General features: G+C 40.9%; 1 protein-coding gene across 10 annotated transcripts in view; it reads left to right on the forward strand.

Moving 5' to 3' along the window:
- Window positions 1-27,163, forward strand: part of KCNIP4 (potassium voltage-gated channel interacting protein 4) — a 522,091-nt gene that overhangs the window by 384,971 nt on the left and 109,957 nt on the right. Inside the window, exon 2 of one of the 10 annotated variants that reach the window (XM_078394056.1) lies at window positions 21,680-21,785. The exons of the other annotated variants lie outside the window; for them this stretch is intronic. Within the exon in view, the coding sequence (XP_078250182.1) occupies window positions 21,680-21,785 (106 nt within the window). The remainder of the gene's footprint in view (window positions 1-21,679; window positions 21,786-27,163) is intronic. 10 annotated transcript variants of the gene reach the window in all.

Consider the following 27,163-nt stretch of genomic DNA (forward strand, 5'->3'; position numbering starts at 1 on the left):
TTACTTTCTGCTGCTGTTTCACATTTGTTTAATGGTGTTTAAAACTAATTTTTAGCTGTTTGATTTTTGTTGTTTTCATTATTAGCCACCTTCATGTTATTTTTTGCCATGAAAATATGGAATGTTCCTTTTAGATAAATTTACAGTCCAACACTTATAGGGAATGGTCTAATTATCTTAATGTTTTAATTTGTTTTTAATTTTATCTATATTTCACGTATGTTCACAATTTTCACTTGTGTAATGCTCAGGAAGGAAGGAAGGAAAAAAATAATTAATTAATTAATTAATTAATTCTGAACAGTGATGCTGATTTTATACAAAGTGGACCTACAGCAATTAGTATACTCTTGCTGGTTGGATATTTCAAGCAGAAACAAATTTTAACATATTTCCACTCTATTCTAATTAATAATAATAACAACAGATTGATAGTGATTGATTGTGGCAGCGTACCAGGATGATATTCAAAATCAGTTCCCCTTTTTCTATTTATATGATATGGGTTGCTTTAATCATAGAATGTATTAATCCAGCCCAGTGAAGCAAATAATTTTCTAGTTCATATATAAAAAAGCAGGATTATTTATTATGTGTGAATAACTTTTAACTCTCACTCTTTTCACTTGAGAAAAGAATAGGAATTGAACTCTCAAAAAATTTCATGTGTAGAACTGCTGTTGGGATTACTAAGATTATTTAGATGAACTGTTTAGAAAATGCTCGAGCATCTTTTATGCATGTTAACTATTTTATTAATGAGCCATGGTGTGTGTACCTAAAGATCTCCCAGAATATTTGCTGCTGCTTTTACTACCTTCTTCCATGTAAACTTACATTTCACCAGCATAGTAAGCTGTTATCCAGGTATTTGCCACCCTCAGAGCTCAGTGAATGTAGATGGTCTTTTCAGGAATGGTGTGTTGTTTATAGAATTTCATCTCCAGAGGGATTAATGCACCACTTTCTTTATTATTTTCTCCTTATATTTTTTCTTCTATAATAAAATATTCAGTGTGTCTATCTGAAAGAAATTGTGCCTTTTTTCTTCCTTATGATTTCTTCTGCTTGTCCTCACTTCCCCCATGCTCTTTTCTGGCCAATCAGACGGCAATGTCACCTGTGAAGGCTTCCTTTGGTATTATCTGGCATCTGTAGGGTATGTTCTTTTCTTTCCAGCAGTTAAAAACTGATGATGAAGAACTATATTGAGGAAAATGCTACCGAAACCACATCACTGTTCATTTATTTATTCATGCTGCAACTGATACCACCACTACCATCACCACCAAAGCAACAACAGCAACAACAACAACAACGATGATGTACTGCCAAGTCAATTCTGGTTTATGGCAACCTTTCCAGGGGTTGCTAAATATAATGTACTCAGAATTAGTTTACCAGTCCTTTCTTCTAGCTGTGCTCTGTGGCTTAGCCAAGGTTGCACAGGTGGCAGAGTACAAAGCTCCATGAATTAAACATGTTCTGGGTGATCGTTCTGGGGAGAGACAGTACAGATTCAAACTCCTAGCCCTAGCTCCATAGGCAGATGAACCTTCCCTCTAAAGGTCACTCTAACTATTTTCCAACATCAAACTTAAAAGGCAGCTCACGTGAAATCCGATTGACTTCTCAAAACTTCATCCTCCTTTGGTTAAATCCAAACTGAACACCAACAAAACGTACAAAACCTTAAGAAATTATCTTCTTTCATTTCTTCTCTAATCATTCTAAATTGAGTAGTCTGTTTCTTTATTACTGCTGCTGCCAATATCATAACCAGATATAATTGAAAAGAGAGTCCTTGGGCATTTTTCTAAGATCTAGTAATTTCAGTTCTCACAGCCTATGAGGATTACCACAAACTCTTTATCAGATAAATTCCCATTCCTCTTGTTAATAATGAGAACAATAGTAAGGTCTTGTTAGGGATTATCTTTTGCTATGTTAACAGACTCATCCAGTTTATAACTTCATGCCAGAATGATTTGACCTTTGAGCAGGTAGTAGCAGGCATCCTTCAGTCTCGAGAGACTATGGTAACGTGCTTTGTATGGAGGTCTTGTAACAGCGCCTAAGACCTTCAGATCCCGCTTGCAGATATCCTTGTATCGCAGCTGTGGTCTCCCTCTGGGGTGATTTCCCTGCACTAATTCTTCATACAGGAGATCTTTTGGAATCCAACCATCAGCCATTCTTACGACATGCCCAAGCTAACATAGACGGCACTGTTTCAGTAATGTATACATGTTAAATTTCCAGCTCGTTCTAGGATTATTTTATTTGAAACTTTGTCCTGCCAGGTGATACCAAAAATGCATCAGAGACAACGCATATGGAACATGTTCAGCTTCCTCTCCTGCTGTGCACAAAGGGACCAGGACTCACTGCAGTACAGGAGTCTGCTGAGGACACAGGCTCTATAGACATGGATCTTGGTTTATGCTGTCAACTTCTTATTAAGCCCTACTTTCTTTGTAAGTCTAGAGAACATGGTAGCTGCTTTGCCAATGTGTTTATCCAGCTCGACATCTAGGGAGAGAGTGTCAGAGATGGTTGAGGAAAGGTACACAAAGTCATGAACAACCTCCAATTGTGGGGATAGTAATAGAGGGAGGTGAGTCCACACCCTGGCCCATGACTTGTGTTTTCTTCAGGCTGATTGTTAGTCCAAAGTCTTGGCAGGCCTTGCTAAAATGATCCATATGTTCTTGGATGTCTTCAGCAGAGTGGGCAACAATGGATGCATCATCAGCGAAGAGGAAGTCCCGCATGCATTTCAGTTGGACTTTGGTCTTTGCTCTCAATCTAGAGATATTAAAGAACTTTCCATCTAATCTAGTCCGGAGATAGACACCTTCTCTTGCAGTTCCAAAGGGAATGCTTCAGCATGAAAGCAAAAAAGATCCCAAACATGGTTGACACGAGGACACAGCCTTGTTTTACTTTTCTTCAGATATCAAAAGGATCTGATGTTGAGCCATCAAAAACTACAGTGCCGTTCATTCCCTCATGAAAGGACCTAATGATGTTAAGGAGTCAAGGTGAACATCCAATCTTGGGAAGTATTTTAAAAAGGCCATCTCTGCTAACCAAATCAAAGGCCTTTGAGAGATCTATGAAGGCCACAAAGAGTAGCTGTTGTTGCTCCCTACATTTCTCCTGCAACTGTCTGAGGGAAAATACCATGTCAGTGGTGGATCTAGTAGCTCAAAATCCACACCATGATTCTGGATAGACTCTGTCTGCAAGCACCTGTAGTCTCTTCAGCACAACACGGGCCAGCAGCTTCACTACAATGCTGAGAAGAGAGATACCAAGGTAGTTACTGCAGTTGCCCCTGTGTTCTTATACAATGTGACGATGTTTGCATCTTTCATGTCCTGTGGTACTCCACCTTCACTCCAGCAAAGATGAAAGACTTCATACAGTTCGGTGGTGATGGTCTCTTTACAGCACTTCAGCACTTCAACAGGGATGTTATCCTTCCCAGGTGCCTTGCCAAAGGCGAGGGAATCCAAGGCTGCTTTTATTTCTGCTAAAGTTGGTTCACTGTCCAGCTCTTTCAAGACAGGCAGGCACTCAATGTTATTTTATGCCTCTTCGGTTACTACATTCTCTCTGGAATATAGCTCAGATTAGTGCTGTACCCAGCATTCCATCTGCTGTGCTCAGTCCTGGATTATCTCGCCTGTAGCAGACTTCAAGGGAGCAGATTTCTTCTGTATTGGACCTAAAGTCTGCATGATACCATCATATATTCCCTTGATGTTACCTGTGTCTGCTGCTATCTGTATCTGAGAGCAGAGCTGAAGCCAATAATCATTGGAACATCTCCTGGCAGCCTGTTGGACTTTGCTATGAGCAACTCGAAGAGCCTGCAAGTTGTACTCACTAGGACAGGCTTTGTATGCTGCTAGAGCTCTCCTCTTATCCTTGATGGCTGGCATCAACTCCTCTGAATGGGCTTTGAACCAGTCAGCCATCTTTTTGATCTTCTTGCCAAATGTGGACAAGGCAGTGTTATAAACAGTGTTCTTTAAATGTTCCCATTGTTCTGGTGCATTTGCATCAGCCGGGCCTGGAAAGGTTTCCTCAAGCGCGTGGGCAAATTCCTCCACTTTTCTTTGATTGCGAGTCCTATTGATGTCAATACATAGTCTTCCTTCCCTTTTCGTGTGATACAATCTTTTTGTTTGCAGTTCACTCTACTACATACCAGGGAGTGATCAGTATCGCAATCAGCACTTTGGTAACTGTGTGTGATCGTAATACTAGGAAGGCTGGAACGTCTAGTGAGGATCAAATCAAGCTGATGCCAATGCTTCCATCTTGGATGTCTCCACGAAACTCTGTGTTGAGGTTTTGTGTTAAAGAATGTGTTGCAGACACAAAGACCATAATAACAGCAAAACTCCAGCAAGCGTTGGTCATATTTGTTCATCTTCCCAATGCCAAAACAGCCTAAACTGCTGGGCCAAGAGTTGTGATCAGCACCAACTCTAGCGTTAAAGTCTCCAAGAATGAACAGCGATTCTCTCTCAGGGACTTTTCTGACAGTAGCAGCCAGATTGTCATAGAATTTGTCTTTGACTTCTGTTGTGGACGACAGTGTTGGTGCATATGCACTAATGAGGGTGATTTGATCCTCACTAGACGTTCACAGCTCGATTTGATCCTCACTAGACATTCCACTCAGTCCCACTGATGAGTGGAGCTGCAGAGACAGGATTCTTTCACACCCACAGTAGGTGGAACAATGGATCTCAGTAGAGCATTTCTGACCACAAAGCCAACACTGTATTCCCTGGTCTCATTCAAAGGTTTTCCCTGCCAGAAGAATGAGAAGTTTTTTTTTCTTTGACAGATCCCATGTCTGGGAATCTCGTCTCTTGCAGGGCAACAATGTCCATCTGCAGTCTACTCAGTTCCATGTCAATGACTGCTGTCTTGCGCACATCATCTATTTCCTGCAAGTTGTCAGAAAAGCAGGGGTCATTGTCCGTACATTTCAGATGCCCAACTTTAGGGCAGAAGTTTTCTTATGATTGATCTATGGTGCAGGGTGATTGATCTGCTTGTTGGCTTTCACCCTTCCTAGTGAGGTGCAGTGACCTCTCCCACCGTTGGATGTAGCCCCTGGCATCATGCTCTACGCCAATTAAGCAAAGACTTATAACCAGTAACTGCTATTTCCCGTGTTATTTCGACACTGTATGAGAAGCTGGAGTGTCCTCTCCAGAGTATGAAGCCTGCGTAGAATAATATGGAGGATAGGCTGTTACCCAAGCAGCAAATCCACCCTCTCCTCATCACTGAAATAGTCCAATGGAAAGGCAAGAGCCAATACAGCTGGTTCCAGTGACATCGCAGGAGTTGTCAGAATGACACAAACTGCCTCCAGGACTCCGGCTCCAGATTTTGCCTTGAGGTTTACTCCTGAAGCCTTTTCCACCAGTGGATATAGCCACAAGGCAGTGGAGGTTTGAAATCAGAGTTTTCCTTCTCCTAGAAGGGCTGCCTTCCAAGGCTGACGAGCCCCACCTACCCGGCCTGCTCCCTAATAGTGTGGAAGTATGATCCTACTCCTAAAACATTCCTGCCCCCCAGGTGTATGCAATGCTATTTGGCTTTCCCATTTAGCAGATTAGAGTCACAAATAGAACTGGAGAATTCTGCTGGCACTAATTTAAAGCCAAAACCCCGCCCCCTCAGACCATGAGGTCAGGGAGTATAAAGTTCAGCCTAGCAGAAAATACCTAACCAAATAAAATGCCGCCCAAGCACAGCTCCCTCCTGCCTCAGCTTCCTCGTCAGGAAAGTGGCAGGACATCTGCATATACTCTAATGATCCTTTTGAGCCACAATTTCTCCAACATGTATTTGATCTTCTTACAGATTTTATGATGTTTTATAGTGCATAATTGCCATTTCTGAACTGTTCCTAATAACATTTCATTGGGCCTAACTTGTAGAGATTTATAAGGGTGAATGCCCATATTTTTAATGAAGACTGTTCTGGTATATTAATATTTAGGTTTCTTTCCAAAGCTGTCTTAATTCCTGTATTATTACCATATTCATCATTAATAATACTCTTACAAATTAAAAATAAATTATTTAAAATATATATTATTCTTTTTCTCCATGCAGCACATCCCTCTTTTGGTCATCTCTCTTTTCCTGGACTGCAAAAAGTACAAATGCAGACAAATTAAGTAAAATAAGATTATTACATCAAATATAAAGAGACAGAAAAAGAGATTACCATGGAAATTATAAAGAACAAATACACTGAGCAGGGATGCACATTTGTAGTATTGCATTATCTCCTCCCAAATTCAAGAACAGAACAACATTGTACACTAAGTGCCTATCGCATAGCCTTTCACTTTCCCATTTGCTCATTTTTCTTAATGGTTTCAGGTAGGCAACCTACCATAGCTTTAATTGCTGTTGAACCTGACATATGCACAGATGTTGGGTATATGGCCGTGTCACATTTCTTTACTCACATGAATCCAACACAACCTTTATAAAAAGAAAGCTGCCTCCTGGCAGTGCTGGACTTATAAGGGCAGAATTTCCCTGGGTTCCCCTGCCAGAAGGGCCCTCCCTTACACAAAAATATAATAATTAAAACATTAGTTTCTTTTATTAAAATTTATATTGGGAAACAATACTATGCCTGCAACAATATGTAAAATTGTCTGAATTAACTATTAAAGCAAGAAAGCAAAACATGCTGCTTATATACCACCCCATAGTGCTTCAAGCACTCTCCGGGCGGTTTACAATTTTTTTTTTTATTATACAGGCTACACATTGCCTCCCCAGCAAGCTGGGTACTCATTTTACCGACCTCGGAAGGATAGAAGGCTGAGTCAACCTTGAGCCGGCTACCTGGGATTTGAACCCCAGGTTGTGAGCACAGTTTTGGCTGCAGTACAGCAGTGTTTAGGGCCTCAAGAGAAGGGGACCCCCCCATAGAGTTTGCAAAGGGAAAGAGACTATATCTTTGTTCTCCTTGTCTGAAGCAAAGATCTGGAGCAGGTTTCCTGCTTCCTTCCACTTGTCTGGAAGGAACTGGTGATTCACTATAGATCTTTGCTTTAGCCACGGTGGGCAAACATCTAGTCTTTTTGCAAACTGGGCAGGAGTCTCTCAGGGCAAAGGCAAAGGGTGACTGAGTTCTGCAGGAAGAAGAAGGCTTTGAAGAAAGTTCATTGTAAGTTCATCCTTCTGCTTTAGGGAATCCTTCTTTTCCAGCAGGGCTTTCCCTGTGCTGGTTCCTTGGATGTCCATACTCAGCTCTGGATTAAGCAAAATAAGCACCTGCCTGGGGCATCAACAAGAGAAGGTGACACTCCAGAATTTTTTTTTCCAGTACTGGAATTTCCATGGACCATAGTGGAAAAGGTGCACCCTCTTTAACAATCACATATTCCCATCCCTCACCATTGGCTCTCTCCTTACATTCCTCGAAAACCTCAGGAAAACCACACCCCTACTTAAAGTAATTGACTGTGAATCAGTAAAAAACTAAAAGCAATAAGACTTGCCTAGTGAAAAAAATCATATTTTGAGTTAAATGATCAGTCACCATCATCATCACTTGGGTTTTGTTTGTTTTTTGTTTGTTTTCCCTAAGAGGTTGGGTGCGGATAAGGAGAAGAGCTACTGGTCATTTACACCCATGACCTCTGGTCATTTACACCCATGATGCCATTGTCAATCAGCTGAAGGCAAACTGGATATTGTCAGTATTTCAATAATTCCATGTTTTACACTACTCATGACAATGCTGAGCAGCATTTCAGAAAGTGGCTCATGTGCAGCCCATCAAATGGTATTGTTTATTGCTTTTATTGTACTTTGATGTCCAGACTGGAAAAAAGCAGAGAGAGAAAAATGAAAAGTCATGAACAAAGCCAAGAGATTGTGCTGAAGTTAAATTCTCAATCTAGGGAATCTTCTCATGTTGACAGGGAGTGAGGAAAACAAGAAATACTGGATTGTGCCATGTTGTGGTCATGATTTTTTTTTTAATCTAAGAGAGCCTGTCATTTAGGGATAGTGAAGAGATCACAGGATCCAACCATAATGGGAATTTTTAAAAGAATTATTGAACTGATTGCATAATTTGAATCATTTTGGATGGGTCACCTTAAAGAATTTGACAGTCCTGGAAGTGGTAAGCAGTTATATTTTATCAATATAATTTATCAAACTCACTTGATCACATTGGTGGTCTAGTCTAAAAAACATGTCTCCGAAGATCCAAGTGGTCCATATTTTGGAGCATTATCTTTATGAATTGAACAAAAGTAGTCTAAATTGTCATAAATTTATCTATTTGTTCTTGATCTTAGAAATACTCCTGTGAGGAGGTTAAACATTATTGGAAGGCAGGTAATTTGTCAATAATTACTGGGTTCATTGCCCTTGTGATGATCTATTATTATCAGAAATGTGTGGCATGTTGTCGCCCAGTCTTCACTTGTAGAATTTTGAAGTAAGTGGTTAAATTGCACTGCTGTACGTTGGTGGAGACTTATTAGATGCTTTAACCAAAATCTGTGCAACTCATCTGGACCAGGTGCACTCCAATTTTTCACAGCCTTTACTTGCCTCTTTATCATTTCAGTTGTTATTAGAATATCATCCATTTGTTTTTCTTGAGTTTCTTTATAAATGTCTTTAATCCATGAGGCGTTTTTGTTATGTCTGGTTGGACTTTTACACATTTCTTTCCAAAATTGTAATGCATTATCTTTACATGGGCCTAATTTCTCTTGCTCTTCATCTCCTCCTAGTGATTTATATTGTTGATTATTTTGAAATTGCTTGTTTTGTCTATATTGTTTCAAGTGTTCATCAGATTTTGCAATTTTCTTTGCTGTAGCTGTTAAAATGGTAAAGGTCCCCTTGACAATTCTCCAGTAGTGTCCGACTCTAGGGGGCAGTGCTCATCCCCGTTTCCAGTCCATAGAACCAGCGTTTGTCCATACACAGTTTCTGTGGTCACGTGGCCAGCGTGACTAGACATGGAACGTTGTTACCTTCCCACTGTGGTGGTACCTATTTATCTACTCAGATTTTTTTACGTGCAAAAGCTGGGACAAGTGACAGGAACTCACTCCGTTGCATGGATTTGAAGTGTTGATCTTTCAAACTTGCAGCCCAGAGGCTTTGCTGTTTAACCTGCAGTGCCACCACATCCCTATCGCTGTAGCTATTACCGGCTGCTTTAATTCTTCCATAGTTTCAACAATTGTTTTCCTTTCTAGGTCATATATTTTATGTAGTCTGCCTTTTACTTTTACTTTTTTAAGTTTTGAATCTTTCAAGTGTTTTAAGTTGCTAATGTCTGCATGTAAATTGTTTATATTTCTTTCCAGCTGAATTTTACATTTTGGGCTGCCATGAGTTTTCTAGGCTTTTTGCAGCTTGTAACCAAGTTCCATAAACATTATGGTAGCTGTGCTATACATGAGCTGGTGTTTTTCCTTAAGGGTGTTGGTTGGGATTGTTCTGATGACAATGTTTGCATCATTCAATAGATCTTTTACTGGTTTACTTTGTAATTGGTGCAAACTGGGGGGCCTTTGTCTTTCTGTGTTCTGGCTAATATGGGTTACTATTCCTCTCCTCCGTGATGTTTGGTGTTCTGTCAACTCATAATTTCTGGGTTGTTCCATAAGTTGTTCCTCTATTGATATGTTTTCTTCCACTATTGTGTCTACCACTACCCTTCATTTGTCTTCCATATTTTGGTGATTGTTCTGTGTTGATTTTGCCTCCTTTTCTAGTGCTTGCAATTCCAGTTCTAAAAGCACTTTAGATAATAAACCTTCTCTGGTCCATTAATCGTTGCTCAATAATGTCAGTACTTAGGTGTTTCCTTTTCTAAATTTCCATCATTCTTTTTTGAAAACCATGGGATGAAAACCATGTTATTGCTTCGTAGTAACATTTCATAATTTCTCGATTTTCAGTGAGAGTCCAAGTTTTGTGTTTACATTGTTCCAGTAGCTTTGCAGCAGCCTGTCCTGATTTCTCAACAGGGTCTGCTGAGCCCTGTAGCTCAACTGTCACCAGATGCCTATGGACTATAGCATCTGACACAGTCATTGTTTACCTGGGCAACAACTTGATCCATCATAATTGATGGTTGGTGGACACAGTTGATCTGGCTTCTCAACTGAGACCTGTCTGGCTTGAGAGACCCTTCAGCATAGCTCTCAACCTCACTGAAGCCCACAAGCCCCTCCACCACAACAAGGTCTCTGCCCATGAAGGGGATCATCCTTCATTTTCAGTATCTTTATTTGATATGTTGCTCTCGTTGTCTGCAGATGTAATTGGGAGATCTGAACTGGTTCTTTGTCATTCACTTATATGTTTTCTACTCGTGAAGCAGCGAAAAATTATGTAAGGCGTTTTGTCTTTGCTAAGACAGGAATATTTCTTTCTTTCCTTGTTTTGGAATCGTTTTTCTTCTGAACCCTAGAAAGCTGGATTTTCTGTGGCATACTGGGTCTCCTGTGTGAGAATGTAATCTGAGAATATAATCATTATGTGGTGACATGGAACTGTAGGCTACTTTCCTGAAGGATGTAAGCACTCTATCCCTTGTTTACTTGAGCAGCCAAAAGTTGTTTAAAACTGATGCAATATAACCAGGGTTGGATCAAAACTTTTAGAGGACCTACTCACTGAAAAGAAAAAAAGAATCATGTGTACAATCCTAATACTGGCTTTCAGCCACTTTGATTAATGTAGACAGATTTTGTCAGAATTTCTAAACTGAAAAGCTGAAACACCAGTTTAAAACCTATTTGGAGGCACTTTTAACAGTGGCTGTAATTTCTTTAGCTAGCACATATAGTGCAGAGGCAATGGAACTAAAAGACCAGCAGCTTTTTTCCTCCTTATCCTCACCCAAACTTCCAAAATAGAGAAATAATTTAAAAATAAAACACATACTAAGTGTTGATGGAGAGGAGGGAGGTGGTTTTCTTCAGGCTGTTGAGGAAGTGAGAGAGAAAACTGATGGTGAGAGATGGATGGATGTGATTTGTTAAGGAGAGTTGTTGTTGTTTAGTCCTTCAGTCATGTCTAACTCTTCATGACCCCATGGACCAGAGCACACCAAGCCCTCCTGTATTCCACTGCATCCCGGAGTTTGGTCAAATTCATGTGGGTAGCTTTGGTGACACTGTCAACCATCTTGTCCTCTGTCATTCCCTTCTCCTCTTGCCTTCACATTTTCCCAACATCAGGGTCTTTTCCAAGGAGATTTCTCTTCTCATCAGATGCCAAAGTATTGAAGCCTCAGCTTCAGGATCTGTCCTTCCAGTGAGCACTCAGGGTTGATTTCCTTCAGAATGGATAGGTTTGTTCTCCTTGCAGTCCAGGGGACTCTCAAGAGTCTCCTCCAGCACCACAATTTAAAAGCATCAATTTTTCGGTGGTCAGACTTCTTTATGGTCCAGCTCTCACTTCCATACATCGCTACTGGAAAAACCATAGCTTTGACTATGTGGACCTTTGTTGGCAAGGTGATGTCTCTGCTTTTTAAGATGCTGTGTAGGTTTCTCACTGCTTTCCTTCCAAGAAGCAGTTGTCTTTTAATTTCGTGGCTGCTGTCACTATCTGCAGTGATCACGGAGCCCAGGAAAGTAAAATCTGTCACTGCCTCCATATCTTCCCCTTCTATTTGCCCGGAGGTGATGGGACCAGTAGCCATGATCTTAGTGGTTTTTTTTTTTTTGATGTTGAGCTTCAGACCATTTTTTGTTTTCTCCTCTTTCACCCTCATTGAGAGGTTCATTAATCCCTCCTCACTTTCTGCCATCAGAGCCCAAGCGCTACAATTTTTTGCATGATTCAGAGCACTCCTAATTATCCTGTTCTGCAGCCTATGCAGATGGCTAGTTTGCACCCAAGTAGACCTGTGGGTAGTATTATCTGAGATGACAACCCTGTGACATATTTGGTGCATAGCAGCATTGAAAGGGATGATAGAGAACCCCTCCCTCCTCTATTTTCATCGGCTCTACCATTTTTATTTTTAAAATATTTTCCTATTCATGCAGCACTACTTTAAATAAATGAGATACATTCGTGGTATTATGAGTAGTAAGCTAGACAGATGCATCGATATTTCACTATGACACTTACTTTATTTAAGGGGAAAAAAGAAAGTCTCTGCCACCTGCTGAATGACAGCCACTGGGAAAGGCAGGAAAGGGAACAGGAAGGGGAGTGTCATTCATTGAAAAGCGGACACATTGGCACAATCCAAAGACTTGTTTGAAACTTTTCCATGGGAGAAAAAAAATGTCGATGTGAATGGAAGGATCATACAAGTGATTAAAAAGACTGCACTAAATATAAGAACCTTCTAAGTACAAACCAGGCCACTTCAACTTCCCTCTCTGGATGTGCCCAAAGAGTCATTTGGTACATTATACAAATATATTTTTTAAAAGGGCACAAGCCTTTGTGCACTCATGTCAGTTTCATCAGATACATAAAGTACTATCTTCAATTGACAGATATGAGTGTGACTTTGTAACAACAACATTTATAGATCTCTTGACCATGACAAATAAAGACAAATATTTCTAACAAAACAGAAAAGTCTATTGTGACAAGATGTTTCAGCTTCTGTTTTCTTCAGCTGTTCTGAATAACAGTATACTGTATCCAAATACACACACAGAGAGAGAGAGAGAGAGAGAGAGACAGAGGCATAGAATAAATATGTATGCATAAATGATGGTGTAAAGGAAAAAGTGGTAATAGTAACTACAGATGAAAACAGAATTCATGAAACAGTCTGTGACAGTTATATCAAGAGTCAGCATTGTTCTCGTTTGTGGTATCATAATGGTTGAAAAGCCATGGTAAACCATAGTTGTGGGTGATCAAAGAACAAAGGAAGACTAATTGCCTTAGAGAGAGAACAAAGGAGTTGACAGCAGATGTCCGAGCCAGCGGAGCCTACTGATAACACCCCAGGAGCTCTTTTATTTACTAGCATGATTACATAGTACTGTATGTTATGAGAGAAACAGATAGGATACTACTTACCTAATCATAACTAGGATTGGCTAAAATAACCCTTTGATCTCATGCTCTACCTCTAAGCAAAACGGCAGAATAAGGGGTTACCCCACCTGCTGCCAGCTGCCGCTTCCTGCCAGGAGTCTATGCACATCACTGGAACAGAATGCAGCTAGAACCATTAAGTAGAAGTTTCCCACATTTCCCCTTTTTCTTGTTTGTTAAGCAAAGGCACATATTCTTTCATATATTTGTGAACTACATATAAGTCTTTTTGCCTAAGGCCTGATGGCGAAGCTTTAAGACAGGTAGTTATCATGGAAAAGAAGGTTGATATACATTGAATAAAGCAAAAGCAACTTATAAGGAGTATGAGGAGCATAATTCCATGAATGAGAACACAACACAATAGCATCACAGAGTTGGCATTCAGCTGCGAGATAATGGCTGCTAGAAAAGTTTCAGGAGTTTGCAGGATCTGCTGCTGATTTGGAGCTCTTTTTGCATCAGCACTCAGTGTCTTTATCATGCCCAAAGTAACTTTGGGCTGAGTGCGCTTCCAGTGATACGCAGTCATCTGATCCTGCTCCACAGCCATCGCTGGGTTGAATTCTGGAATTGGGTTCTGCAGGTTGCGATGCTAACTCATTCTTCCCACGATATGGCCTCACACACCGAGCCAAGATCCACAAGTGACCTGTGGGACTAAGCACAGCAGAATAGCCATGATCCCATGTTAGTAAAGGGGCTGGACCCTCCCACTGAGGGTCGAGAGGTTCCTTCTAAGTCACTAGTGGCCGTTCCATGAGGATTTATTTATGAAATCAGGAGATGGAGGAACCGATGGGTTATAACAAGATAGCTGTTAGGATCGCAACTAACCATTAGCTAGCTAAGGTAAGGGCTGCCAGACAATCTCACTTCGCTGACCGGATAAGCTTCCAATCAGCAGGTGGAACTTTTCTGTATAGTTCACGATCTATCCAGAATTGGTTTGGGCGATAGTCCTCCCACTAATATCTCACCTGATGAATTTGCAGCATTTTTAAAATCAAAAGTGGAGACCATCTGCCATGACCTCTCTCCTTTTTTAAACACAATGGATTGAGAAGAGATATCCAGTGCTCTGCCTTGCCCAGTGATTTTCAACTTCTTTCAGCCTGTGACACCAGACTTGGTGGACAAACCACTTGATCGCTGTCGGGCCTCCTCCTCCTCCCTTGACCCTTGCCAGGCCTGGCTTATCAAAGCAGCCAGGCCTGTGACAACAGAATGGGCCACCGCAATAATTAAAGGAGACACTCATTAGGCCCATTAGGAAGAAACCAAATTTGGCAGAGGATGACAGGAAATTATAGGCCCGTTGCCAATGTTTCCTTCCTTAGCAAAGTGATGAAGAGGGTGGTGGCAGATCAGCTTCAGACGCTTCTCGACAAAACCAATGTCCTGGACCCATTTCAGTTGGGCTTCAGGCCGTGCTATGGTACGGAAACAGCACTGGTCACACTGATGGATGACCTGTTGAGGGAGGCCAATGGGGGCAATATATCCTTTTTGGTCCTCCTTGACATCTCAGCTGCCTTTGATATTGTCGACCACGGTATCCTCCTGGGGAGGCGCTCTGAGCTGGGAATCAGTGGCATTGTGCTTGCCTGGCTCCGATTCTTCTTGGAGGACTGTCCCCAGAGAGTACAGCTTGGCGAGAATGTTTCAGCCCCATGGAGTCTTAATTGTGGGATTCCTCAGGAGTTGATCATCTCTCCAATACTGTTCAATATCTACATGAGGCCGCTGGGTGGGGTCATCAGGGGGTGTGGGGCATCGTACCATCAGTATGCTGATGATACACAGCTCTACATCTCCTTTTCACCTACTTCAATGGATGCCGTTCCGTCCCTTCAGCGCTGCCTGGAGATGGTACTGAAATGGATGCAGTTGAATGGGTTGAGGCTGAACCCGGACAAGACGGAGGTCTTGAGGGTGGGTGGTCCCTCCGTTAGTGGTTTGGGTGACTCCCTTTCTTTTGGGGCAACGACCCTCACCACAAAGAGCGAGGTTCACAGCTTGGGGATACATCTGGACCCGGCGCTTACCATGAAAACCAAGGTGGCGTCCGTGGCCCGTTCCGCCTATTTTCATCTGTGGTGGATTGCCCAGCTGCAACCATATCTTGATGGGGGGGCCCTCACTACTCTTATCCACACGTTTGTAATCTTGAGGTTAGACCATTGTAATGCACTCTATGTGGGACTGCCTTTGAGATTGATGCAGAAACTTCAAATGGTGCAAAATGCGGCAGCCAGGCTTTTTAGTGGGGTCAGAAAATATCAGAATATCTCCCCCACTCTGGCTGCTCTGCACTGGTTGCCCGTCCGTTTCCGCGTTGACTTCAAAGTGCTAATGATGACATATAAAGCCCTAAACAGTTTGAGACCTCGATACCTGGCAGATCGCCTTCTCCCACCCAGGTCTACCCAAATCACTCGACAAAGCCAGCAGGGACAGCTGAGGGGCCTAATGCTGAGAGAGGCTCGGAAGGAAAGAACAAGAAACCGTGCCTTCTCGGCAGTGGCCCCTCGGCTATGAAATAGCCTTCCAATGGAAATCCGTCTGGCTCCCTCGCTGGGCGTTTTCAAAAGCTGTTTAAAAACCTGGCTCTTTAGGCAGGCCTTCCCTCCAGTCAATTAACTGATTTTCTGTTTCTTTAATTATCCCATCTTGACAATGTATATAGAAATAAGTTTGTAGGATTTTATGTATGTTATAACATTGTGTTTTATTTTTCATGTAAGCTGCCCCGAGTAGACTTTGTCTAGGGGGGTGGGATATAAGTCCAATAAAAGTAAAGTAAGTAAAAAAAATGTTTTTGTACTGGTGACAACTTATGATCACCTGTGATACAGTTAAATGATTTAATGTGAATAATGCTATTGATACTACATCTGGAACATCTTGGGGTTTAATCCCTCTGGTTTTTTGTTGTTGTTTTGAAAGGAGAAATTTAAAAGGGTGGTGTGCCCTGTACAATTATACAGCACCATGGGAAAGTCGAATGCCCCATTCATTGCAGAAAGTGGTAAAGGTGTGAGAGGTATAGGCAGGGTCATTGTCAGATTTTAAGGCTTGAGGCCGGCCCATAATTGCAAATGTATGTAAACAATGTTATATGACATGGCAAAAGGTCTCGCCATGAAGAGGGGTAGCCCAAATGTATCCTGAATAAGTATCAATAGTTCGATGAACATAAGAAAGAGGAACAAGGGTAGGAACATAAGTGACATCCATTTGTCAAAGCTGATTGGCATCTGTTGTTCATGGGTAAGCAGCATCAAAAGGAAAGGAAACGAGAGACATGGAACAGGAAGAGCAGGAGGAGACAATGTCTCGAGATTAAGAAAGTGGAATAGAAAATCGCTTATGGAGTTGTTTAGCACTCTGATAAAAAAAGGAATGGCTGTCCATAAGATTGGAAAAGAGGGGACACAAGGAACGAAGAGCAGAGTCTGCACAATGATTTCCCTCTGAGATAGCATCTTGAAATCTAGTATGAGATTGGATGTGAGCTGAAAAAAAAGGTTGTGATCTGGCAGCAAGGAGGTTCTGATCTTCAGAGCTCTGAATAGAAGTAAAACAGGTTTTCCAGGTTCCAGGAGGTTGCTGAAAAGTAATCACGGCTCTGGTAGCCGCACCATTGGTAAAAACAGTGCATCAAGGAGAGGAGTAGCAGAGAAAGGAGAGGAAAAGCGAAAGGGTACTTGCTGAATGAATGTTAAGTGAGGGTCTTTGGGAGGATCAAAATGTATGTTGCCAATGTAGTCTGAAAAAGCAATTTGCCAAGTTAGTGATGTAGACATTATATGATCATGGTCAGCTTTGGAAATAGGTAAGTCACAACACAGAAGATCCCAACCTGTGAGTTGTTTGGCACGATGGCAGTCCTTTGATTACAAGGTCAGTAATTGCATTTAGAGTGGAGTAAACATTTCAGAGATGAGTGTTACATAAATAAAGCCATTCTGCTACAGAAATGGCCTTGTCAGACTTTGGACTACACAACAACCCAGTAGGCAGTTGGGGAGTGTCCAAGATAACCAGTTGCAAAAGAAGAAATGTGGTCGACCATGGTATGTAGTGAGGCTGCATTAATTTGATGTATGGCATGTTTCATAGTCTTGGTGATGGTTATGGAGTCAGCAGGAGACTGATGTCCCCAGAGTGCATTAAACAATGGCTGCAATTCATGAGTAGAAAGGCACAAAAATGGACCAGCCCAATTTCAGTGCCTGAGGAACTGTTGCAACTGCACTAATGTAAATTGAGATGGAGTTTTTAGTTCTGGTAAGAACGGAGAAGATGTAGCTTGCAATAGTTTGTGCCCTGGATAAAGAAATGGAGGTGTGGTTTGTATCTTTTCTGGAGCTATGTGAAGGCCTTTTTTCTCTAAGCAGTGGGGAGGGATTGCCCAGCCACCAAAATGTCATCCATGTAAATGATACACAAGCAATTCAGGATGTTCCAAGTGAAATTGCCGTAGGGCTAGATTGACAAAATGTTGACATAAAGTCAGGGATTCAGCATTCCCTGAGGCAAGACTTTCCACTGATATCTTTGAGTAGGTTGGGAACTGTTGTACACAGGGCAAATTTTGCCTGTAAAGGCGACATTTTCCCTGTCTTTTGGTGCTAAAGGAATAGTGAAGAAAAAGTCCTTGAGATCTAATATCATTAACTCTTAGTGTTGGGGTATCAAATAAACGAATGAAATGAAGCCGCATTGTAAAGAGCCCATAGGTTGAATGCACTTGTTATCTTCCCAAAGGTCGTGTAGCAAACACCACTTCCCAGTTTTCTTTTTGATGGTGAAAATGGGTTATTCCTCAGACTGGTGGAATATCTATATGTCCTTCATCTAATTGTTCCTTAACTAAGGCCTCCACTGCGTGGAGCTTTTCTTTAGACAATGACCTTTGATCAACCCAGACAGATGGTCCAGGGAGCCACGTTAATGGCAAGTCTGTGTCAGATTGCGTAGAGGCCTATATTATAAATTTGTCTGCAATTTTGCATCAACCTTTTTCAAGAGATCTCGACCCCAGATGGAAAAGGGGAATGTAAGGAGAATGTACGGAGTGATTGTCATTTGTCTAGGAGAGTCACCTAGACTCTCCAGCACAATGGGCTGGAGGCTTTTCTGGACTTGCTCATACCCTCCAACTCCCCAAATGTCATGCACTGGCTGGGTGGGATAGCTTTCTGGCCAGTCTTTCTTTGCAATAAGAATAACGTCAGCTCTTGTATCAATCAGGCCATTAAGAACAAGTGATCCCATTTTAAGAGGGAGTCAGGGCTGCAAGTGCTCTATGGTAGTTATAGCAACAACTCGAGTAGAACCAAAATCCCCACTATGAGGGTTGGTAGAAGGACCCATCTGTGTTAATGGAAATAACAACAATTGAGTGATAGATTCACCCACAGGAAGGACTTGTGGTATATTAAACCAGGTTTGGATAATTAAGGGTCCTTCATAATCCACCCAACTTGGAGTTTCCCAGTGTTAGAACAGACCGGCATTGATTGGCTCAGTGATAATCTTTCTGACATTTTAGAAGGGTGTTTATTATTTTGGGGGGTTCATCTGCATGCCTGTCTGAAGTGCCCTTTCTCGCCACAGGAAAAACATTTACGATAGGCCAGCTTAAAGGAGGTAGCCATAGCTGTGGCCAAAAGCTGTGTCTTGTGAATTTTTGTCCCAACATTCTGACATAATTTTAGCATGGAAGCAATGTCAGTCTCTGGTTTATTGTAAATAGCCTGAAGGGTTGTTTTACAATCCATGTTAGTATTTTTAAATGCCAGCTGTTTTAACAAAATATCAGCAGCCTCTGTATTCTCCACCTGCCATTCAATTGTTATTTGCAATTTGTTAATGAAAGACATATAGTCCTCTGTAGGGCCCTGATGCAAATTGGCAAAAGACCTTAAAGGGGTACCTTTGTCTGGGATTTTTAACCAGACTGCTTCAACAATGTCACCCACTTGTGCCAATCCCCTGTTTAGGGATGGTAATCTGCTGTGCTATGGTGACAAAGAGTCCATCTCCATTTAGCATATCTGCAGACACAGCAATATTGTTTTGTAAATTATCCATGGCCAAAATGGCAGCGGCATCTTTCCATTCCTGCATAAACAATATATATTGAGCAGGAGTGAGCATAGCTTTAACCAAGGCTTTCCAGTCAGCTGGAAGATTTCCATTTCTTCATAGCCCATCAACCAGCCCAAAAGTAAAACTGCCATGGAGACCATTTTCAACTACACTTTTTTTAACTCTTTAAATACAGCAAGGGTGAGACCTTCATGAACACATTGTCCCTGGTTGTTACGAACCACAGGACAAACAGACATAAGGGGGAGGGTGGTAGCAACATCCTCCGGTCTTCCTTGGGCCATAACATCAGAGAACATCTGCTGCACTGCTGAACGAGGAGGGGGGGGAGAAAGGGGAGAAGGGGTCATTGGAAGAGTGGCATGAGCTGCGTAGGAAGGAGGGTTGTTTCTATTTTCATGGAGATATGTTGGCTTAGAGGGTGGCAAAATCTGAGGGACTGTTGGAAGGTTAGTTAAAGACTGGGCTAACAAAGCGTTTGTGATCTTTGAAATCATGTCCCAGCAAACATGCCATATATGTATGACTTTAACTGGAGCAACAGGGTCTTTGTGCAGTTTATTCCCAATTTTATCCCAATCTGAAAGCTTAAAGTTGCCCTCTTCTGGATACCAAGGACAAAAATTGCCTATTTGTGTCATTAAATCCTCTACCGAGGCAGATACACCATGGGGGCCTTATTTATGGAGCAAGTAAATCAGGTCTTTCTTATGTTGATTTTGAAGCACTGTGAAAGTGTTTCCTATCTTGAACTAATAATACTCACCGGGATCCAAAAGAAGATGCAAAGACGCATATGTAGCCCGTGCCAGGTGAGGTGAGCTGCTTTGCCTCAGGCGATGTCCCTGTTCAGGCGTCAATTGTGGGTGATCACAGAATAAAGGAAGGCTAATTGCCTTAGAGGGAGAACAAAGGAGTCAACAGCGGACAGGAAAAAAGTGCCCCCTCCCTCCCCTTAGAGGCTTCTGGAGGGGGAAAAAGGGTAAGAAACTTAAAAATGAATAAAAGAAAGTCACTTACCAGGCCTTGGTAGCCCCCAAACAGCAGGAAAAAGAGCAGGAAACAGCTAAAAGCCCACACCAGAAGGGAGCCTGGCAGCCATTTTGTGCTCCCCCCCCCCGCTCCAGCACCCTCCTCTCCCCGCCTATCAGCTGATCGGCTGGCTCTGAAGAGGCTTGGGGAGGCTTGCTCAGCACCTAAAAAGCCTGCCTGTGTGTCTTTGTGCTGAAAAAAAATCATCACAACATGCTTTAAAACATGATTTGAAATTGGCTTTGTTGAAAAAAAAAGATTTCTAAAGTGCTTTGCAAACTGTTCCCTGCCTTCCTCCTCATTTCCTGAACCTAAGGGGAAAAAAAAGAAAAAATATTCCCCTCTAGCGGCAGAAGGCGGAATAGCAGCTTCCCATTAGTTTCTATGGACGGAAAAGAGCAGATACAGATTAAATGGTTTTCAATGCATTCCTATGGGAAATGCAGATTCGACCTATGAACTTTTCGACCTAAGAACCACCTTCCAATACGGATTAAGTTCGTAAGTCGAGACCCCACTGTATGTTATGAGAGAAACAGGTAAGATACTAGTTACCTAATCATAACTAGGATTGGCTAAAATAACCCTCTGATCTTATGCTCTACCTCTAAGTGAAAGGGCAGAAGAAGGGGTTACCCCACCTGCTGGCAGCTGCCGCTTCCTTCCAGAAATGTATGCACATCACTGGAACAGAATGCAGCTATATTCTGCCTTTAAGCAGAAGTTTTCCACACATAGTAACCTACTTTCTCTTATACATTTAAGCTAACATATCACTCCAACGTCATCCCATTCTTGGTGGAATTAATATCCAATGTCTCAAATATATTAATTTTGTCTTTCTAACAAATGAGCAGGCAAATTAAAACCTAGTCTAGTGAGCCACAAACTGTCATTGTTATCATAAAATTATACAGAAAACCAGGGAATTTCTGCATCTCAAGGAAAGCAAAAGTACCAGCCAGTTATCACATCTTCTGAATGACATGTGCAGATTGTTTGATATGACAAAGTGGTAGAGCTTAAAACAGCATAGGGATTTTGTGGGAAATCATTCATTCTATATTTGAATCATCAGGCAATTAGAGCAATGACAAAGGTGTCTGCCAATATTCTTTGGCTTAATCTTCAAAACAAAAATATTCAGATATCAGGAGATGCATTAACCCCAGTGTTTGCATTTAATAAATATTGTTTTGTGATTATCCATTTATGAAGAAAGAGAAGTGGTACAAAAGCCTTTGGTGTAAGTTCAAAAGGAAAGAGATGTTGTTGTCTTTTTCATTGTTTTCAGCAGGGAATGTCTGTCTGGTTTTCTTTGTGCTCCATCCTTCAGCATGCATGTTTGGTGTGCAGCATGCAAGTTGATTCTTCAGAGATTTAACAGCCCTGATAATGTATCTTCTAGGTTTCCTGTACACCCAGAGCAGTGCCAAAAACAACATTAAAGAGCGGCTTATGAAGCTCTTCCCCTGGTCATCTGCCAAAACTACATCTCCTGATATTCAAAGCAAGTTTTCCTTTTCCCATTTGCTAATCTTTTGGTTTTAAATTTGCATGTATTATGAAGTATATTTTTAAGCTGATTATGTGAGCTTTACTCTAGTACCTTTAACATTATTCAGATTTTGCTAACTTTTACTGCTATGAGAAAAATGTGAAGATGTAACCCCATTTTGAATAACTGTTGCATAACTGTAGAATGTTTGATGAGTGACCATATATAGATGGAATCTGAAACTTCAAATGAGCAATACTCTTAATTAGCATCAACTATAAATTCATGAATTATGCAAGCTCTTGTGTTCTCCAAAACCGTTTATCAGACTCTAAACCACTGGGTGAGGGCATGGGAGTTGAAAAATATGTTCAGGTGTTTTAAACCATGCAGTTTTGCCATTAAACTCACTTCCAAGGGAGTAGGCCTTGGCCAATCAGGTATGTAACATATGACTTCTTACAAAGACTGTTGAAAATAGTTTCTTCTTCTTCTTTGTGGGCACTACAAGAAATCAAACCATTGCAAACTCATCTCCTTCTTTGCCCCTTCAGGCTCTCCTTTTCTGGAGAGCCTGAAGGGAGAAAGCAATAGCAGTTTCAACAAGATCTAAGAAAGTTTCATCAATTTGACCAGAATCCTCTTTGTCAATGAGTAATGTAAAATACACAGTTATAAATGTGCTAGCCTATAAGGCTTCACCCCACCCCCAACACTTTGTCTTGATGCAATTGTCAGTGTCATATGTGCAATGCTTGTGTGAGGTTTTTTTTTACTGAGAAACCTCATGCAATTTTTGAGGGCAGCTTTGTGATTATTTTCTAGAAGAGCCACCCAACTATGCAGGATTGTTATAATTCCTGTGTGGAATGGCATATTTCATAGAATCATGAAGTTGGAAGGGGCCTATAAGGCCATTCTGTCCAACCCCTTGCTCAGTGCATCTTTCCTGAGCATCTTGTTTTTCCTCCCACATACCAGGCAAGTGTCTTGCCCATAAAAGGTCCCCTCTGATGCAAGAAAAGCTTGAATTTTGTGTATGCTTTCATTACCTGTGCAAAATGCCTGAAATCTGCAAGGTATTCCAGATTCCCCCCTTCCCCAGTATTCTCAAAGAGAGAAATCTCACTACCAGAAGAAATGTCCTAGTTTTTTCAGCAAGAGCAAGATATAGTGACACTGTTATCTCTAGATGCCAAGCATAGTATATAACAGAATTAATGAAGGGGCAGAAATTTGTCCTATAGTAAGCAGATAGACTTCTTTCCACAACGTTAGTGTTTAAATACTGACTGCTCAGTGACATTTTTGCATGCTGGATTAGAATGAGTTAAACACCACTCCCACCCCTAACACCTTTTCCATTAGATAACAGAAGGATTGGGATATAACCTTTAACAATTAATGGGAAACTGCTCATCTTGTGGCCTCCTAGGCAATGGGCACAGACGTGATTAACAGTGATTAACGTTGCCCTGTAATGTAATACTGAATGTGTTAAATTAAGTTAAAATGTCCAGTTCCTGCCATTATGCCATGTTAGGGAAAAAAAACCCAAAACAAAACAAAAAACACCCTAATTACATTTCAACAAATACAAATAATAATAAATTATTTCAAAGCTCTGGCTAAGAATACTTTGAGGGAAGGCTGTCCTTTGTCTTATTATCAAGACCAAGACAACTAGAATCTGAACAGGCATAAAGTGCAGAGTGAAAGCGTATATTCCAAGACGGCAGGTTCATATCTGGAAAACCATTCTTGCCGAGACTGTAAAACAAACTTATTCATGCTCCCTTACAAATTAGAGAACAATAAAAGTTTTTATTTAAAGAAAAGCATTATTTGAGACACTGAGTTTGCACAGCAGCTTCTAGCAACTGTTCATAGGCTGTTTGGCATGACTTAAAAATCAGAATTTGCTCCTTGAAACGGGAAGTGCTTCTGACTTTCTTTGCGATAAAACAATGGAGACTAAACTTTCAAATACATGATACATATGTTTAAATTGTTCAAATTATTAGAAGCCTTTAATTTCTAATTCAGAAGCTTTAGTCTTTATTGTATTATGCAAAATAATTCAAAAGTTATTTTGTGAACATGTCATCTCACCTATAGGTTTTTAGGATTTCATTCCTAATTGCTGGCTTTTGGTCTGCCAGCAATGCTGAGAAATAAGAAGTGCAATGTTGTTGTCATCAAAACCAATTCCGCTCCACAGTAATCTAGTTACTGCAAACGAGACCAACACTTCTCCATGCCTGCCCATTCCTTTTGGAATTCCTGGCAGAGGCTACTGTTCTTTTATTGTGGGTAGGATTGCTCCAGGATGTGTGATCAGGGGGATGGAACTGAAGCAGATTCCCCTATGTCACCTATCAATAAAGGAAAAAAGTAAAATAACAAACAAACAAACAAATCCCAGATTTACTAGAGATGGAGATAGAGGAGAAAGAGGAGGGAGACCTCTCTCTCTTTTTGCTTATTGCTTGGTTCTTGTTAAAACCCTAGTGCTATGTCTCTTGGTGGCCCTTGGCAGCAAGCTGATTTGCTGGCATGCTACATATCAATTTTTTAAAAAATCAGCTTTCCTCCATTCCCCTGCTGGGATGCAGAGAGATGCAGATTTTTTCTCTCCCCCCCCCCACCTAAATGTTCACCCTATGTTACTTGGTGGCAAACTGATTCATCAGTACAGTGGTGCCTCACTTAGCGATGTTAATGTGCTCAAAAAATTGCTGTTAAGCGATTTCATCGCTAAGTGAAACGCGGTTTCCCATTGAAATGCATTGAAAACCAGATAATCCATTCCAATAGGAATAAATTGCCGTCCTTAAGCGAAAATTGCCATAGGAAACATCACTAAGCGAAACACAGTTCCCCAATTGAAATGCATTAAAACCTATTCAATGCATCTCAATGGGGGGGGGGAATACAACAACAAATTAAAAAAAGAGTCAGAACAAAGTCAAATTTGGTTAACAAAGGGTTTATTAAGTGCACTTTATGATTTCAAATATTTTAAACAGTAAACTTTAACTTTATAAATAACAAAAAAACATTTAAAAAACAGCAAACATGAGGCTGTTTAAACCATTGTTAAGCGAAACAGGGGACCCAAAATCGCTATGCAAAGCATGGTCCCAACCATCGCTAAGCGAAAATCGCCCATAGGGACCATCACTAAACGAAGCGCAAAAACACTCTGAAAAAGTCGTCACTAAGCGATTTCATCGCTAAACTGAGTGCCCGTTAAGCGAGGCACCACTGTATAAGATTGATCTATACTTTTTTTAAAAAAAAATGCAGCATTTCCCCCACTCCCCAGGCAAGGGGAGACAGAAGAGGGTGTTGGGGCTAAATAGGGTCATTTTGAGAGGTGACATGGTTTTCTGTTCTGAAACCACCTCATCCTTGCATGTGGGTGCAAGGATACCCCAAAGAACATACTGCACCTAAAAGCCACCCTGTTTAGACCTATCACGCCCAATCCAACTGGATTGTCTAGTCACACCCTACAGTAAGTCTACCAATTTGCATTAAAAGACAAAGCCTGTCACTTTCACTCAATCCTACCATTGGTCAAACCTGTTTCCACATCCCTGATTTTTTAAAACAGCAAATGAGTTATGAGATTGTTTAGATGGCTTTTAGTGATGGGAGACTCTAACATGTTTTGTTCTAGAACAGCAGAAAATAGTACTAGGTCAGCAAGAGCAAATCACTGAGCATTAACCCACTTTGTTATTTGCTGTCTAGAACTAATTGCACAGCAAAATCTTTAAAAAGTAAAATAAAAAGTGTATATTGCTATTTATGCTTCTCAGCTGGGGAACAAGAGATACTAGACACCTCCATACCTTACATCACTTGAAACATAAACTACACATACATCAAAAGTCTGCTTTGTCAGACCACACCAGGCAAAACTGGTATGAAATAGTGTTCTTCTTACGGGGGAGGGGGCATGCTCAGCAAAAAACCTCAGAAAGTCATATGTATGAAATTATTGGCTAGTACTGTATAAGCAAAACATAATTTAGTTGTCAGAGAAAGTGGTGATATGATGTATATCGTAAAGCAGGACAAATGGCATTCTGATCAAGCTTTAAATTTAGTTAATCAGGACATAACAGTTTTCAGCATTGTTATTTTAATTAGTTCATTCTGGGAATAAAGAGAATAAAATTGGACATTAACACTATTAAAACACTACTTTATATTTTCTCTAAGTATGAAGTTAAACACCATTCTTGTTATTGTAATGTTTATGTTGTTTTAGTTCAACATGGTTTTCTGAAGAGGAGTGAGCTGTTATTCTAAAACAAAATAGAAGATTTGTCCCCAAGTTCTTAAGCAAATGTTATGCTGAATGCTGAGTTTAATTTTTGTGAAAGTATATTACTGTCACCATGAAAAATACAAACCAACAAACAAAAAAGATGCAGGATTCACAATAAAACTTCTTTAGAGTACATCATGTCCAAGCTATACAGTGGGGTCTTGACTTGAGAACTTAATCCGTATTGGAAGGCGGTTCTCAAGTCAAAAAGTTCTCAAGTCAAATCTGCATTTCCCATAGGAAGGCATTGAAAACCATTTGATCCGTATCTGCTCTTTTCCGTCCATAGAAACTAATGGGAAGCTGCTATTCCGCCTTCGACCACTAGAGGGGGATATTTTGTTTCTTTTTTTCTTAGGTCAAGAAAGGTTCAGGGAAGGCAGGGAAAATACAGTCCAGGCAGTACCAGGCAGTCTGAAGACTCCCAACCCACTCTCGAAACGCTGGGAGGAGTGAGGAAGCAGACAGGCACCCTTTTCACTGGCCAACAGTTAACTGAAAGTTCAAATTTTGCACTTTCCCTGCCCCCCACGTGGTTTTTTTTTCAGTTCTTAACTCAAATCTAAGTACTTAAGTCAAGTCAATATTTTCCTATGAGAGTGGTTCTTAAGTCAAAATGTTCTTAACTCAAGCCGTTCTTAAGTCAAGACCCCACTGTACAATGTTAACTCTTCTATAGTGAAATATTAACCAGATGCCCATGGTTGCAAGGCTTGGGGCTTTGTTTAGTGTCCGACTGATGCACAGTTTGAGTCTGATGCAAGCAGATGCTAGAGAAATAGACCTGAGGCAAGAAACCTGTTCAGCGATGATTTGGCGATCCCATAGTAAGTGAAACTGGCAGGGCAGGGTAATCTGAACTGCTCCTCAAAACATGTAGCTCTGGAGAAGCCTGGCTTGGAAGGAGTGGCTTGATAACCAGCAGTGGTGTGTCATTTTTAATCGTTATCTTTTGTTAATTTAAACAATTTAAATATATTGACTTAATTTTAATAATATTTATAATGGAGTTGGTTTTAATGATTTAATTTTTATTTTTTAAGCTAAAAATC

Source organism: Pogona vitticeps, chromosome 5 (assembly GCF_051106095.1).
Source record: "Pogona vitticeps strain Pit_001003342236 chromosome 5, PviZW2.1, whole genome shotgun sequence".
In the NCBI taxonomy this organism is placed as follows: Eukaryota; Metazoa; Chordata; class Lepidosauria; order Squamata; family Agamidae; genus Pogona; species Pogona vitticeps.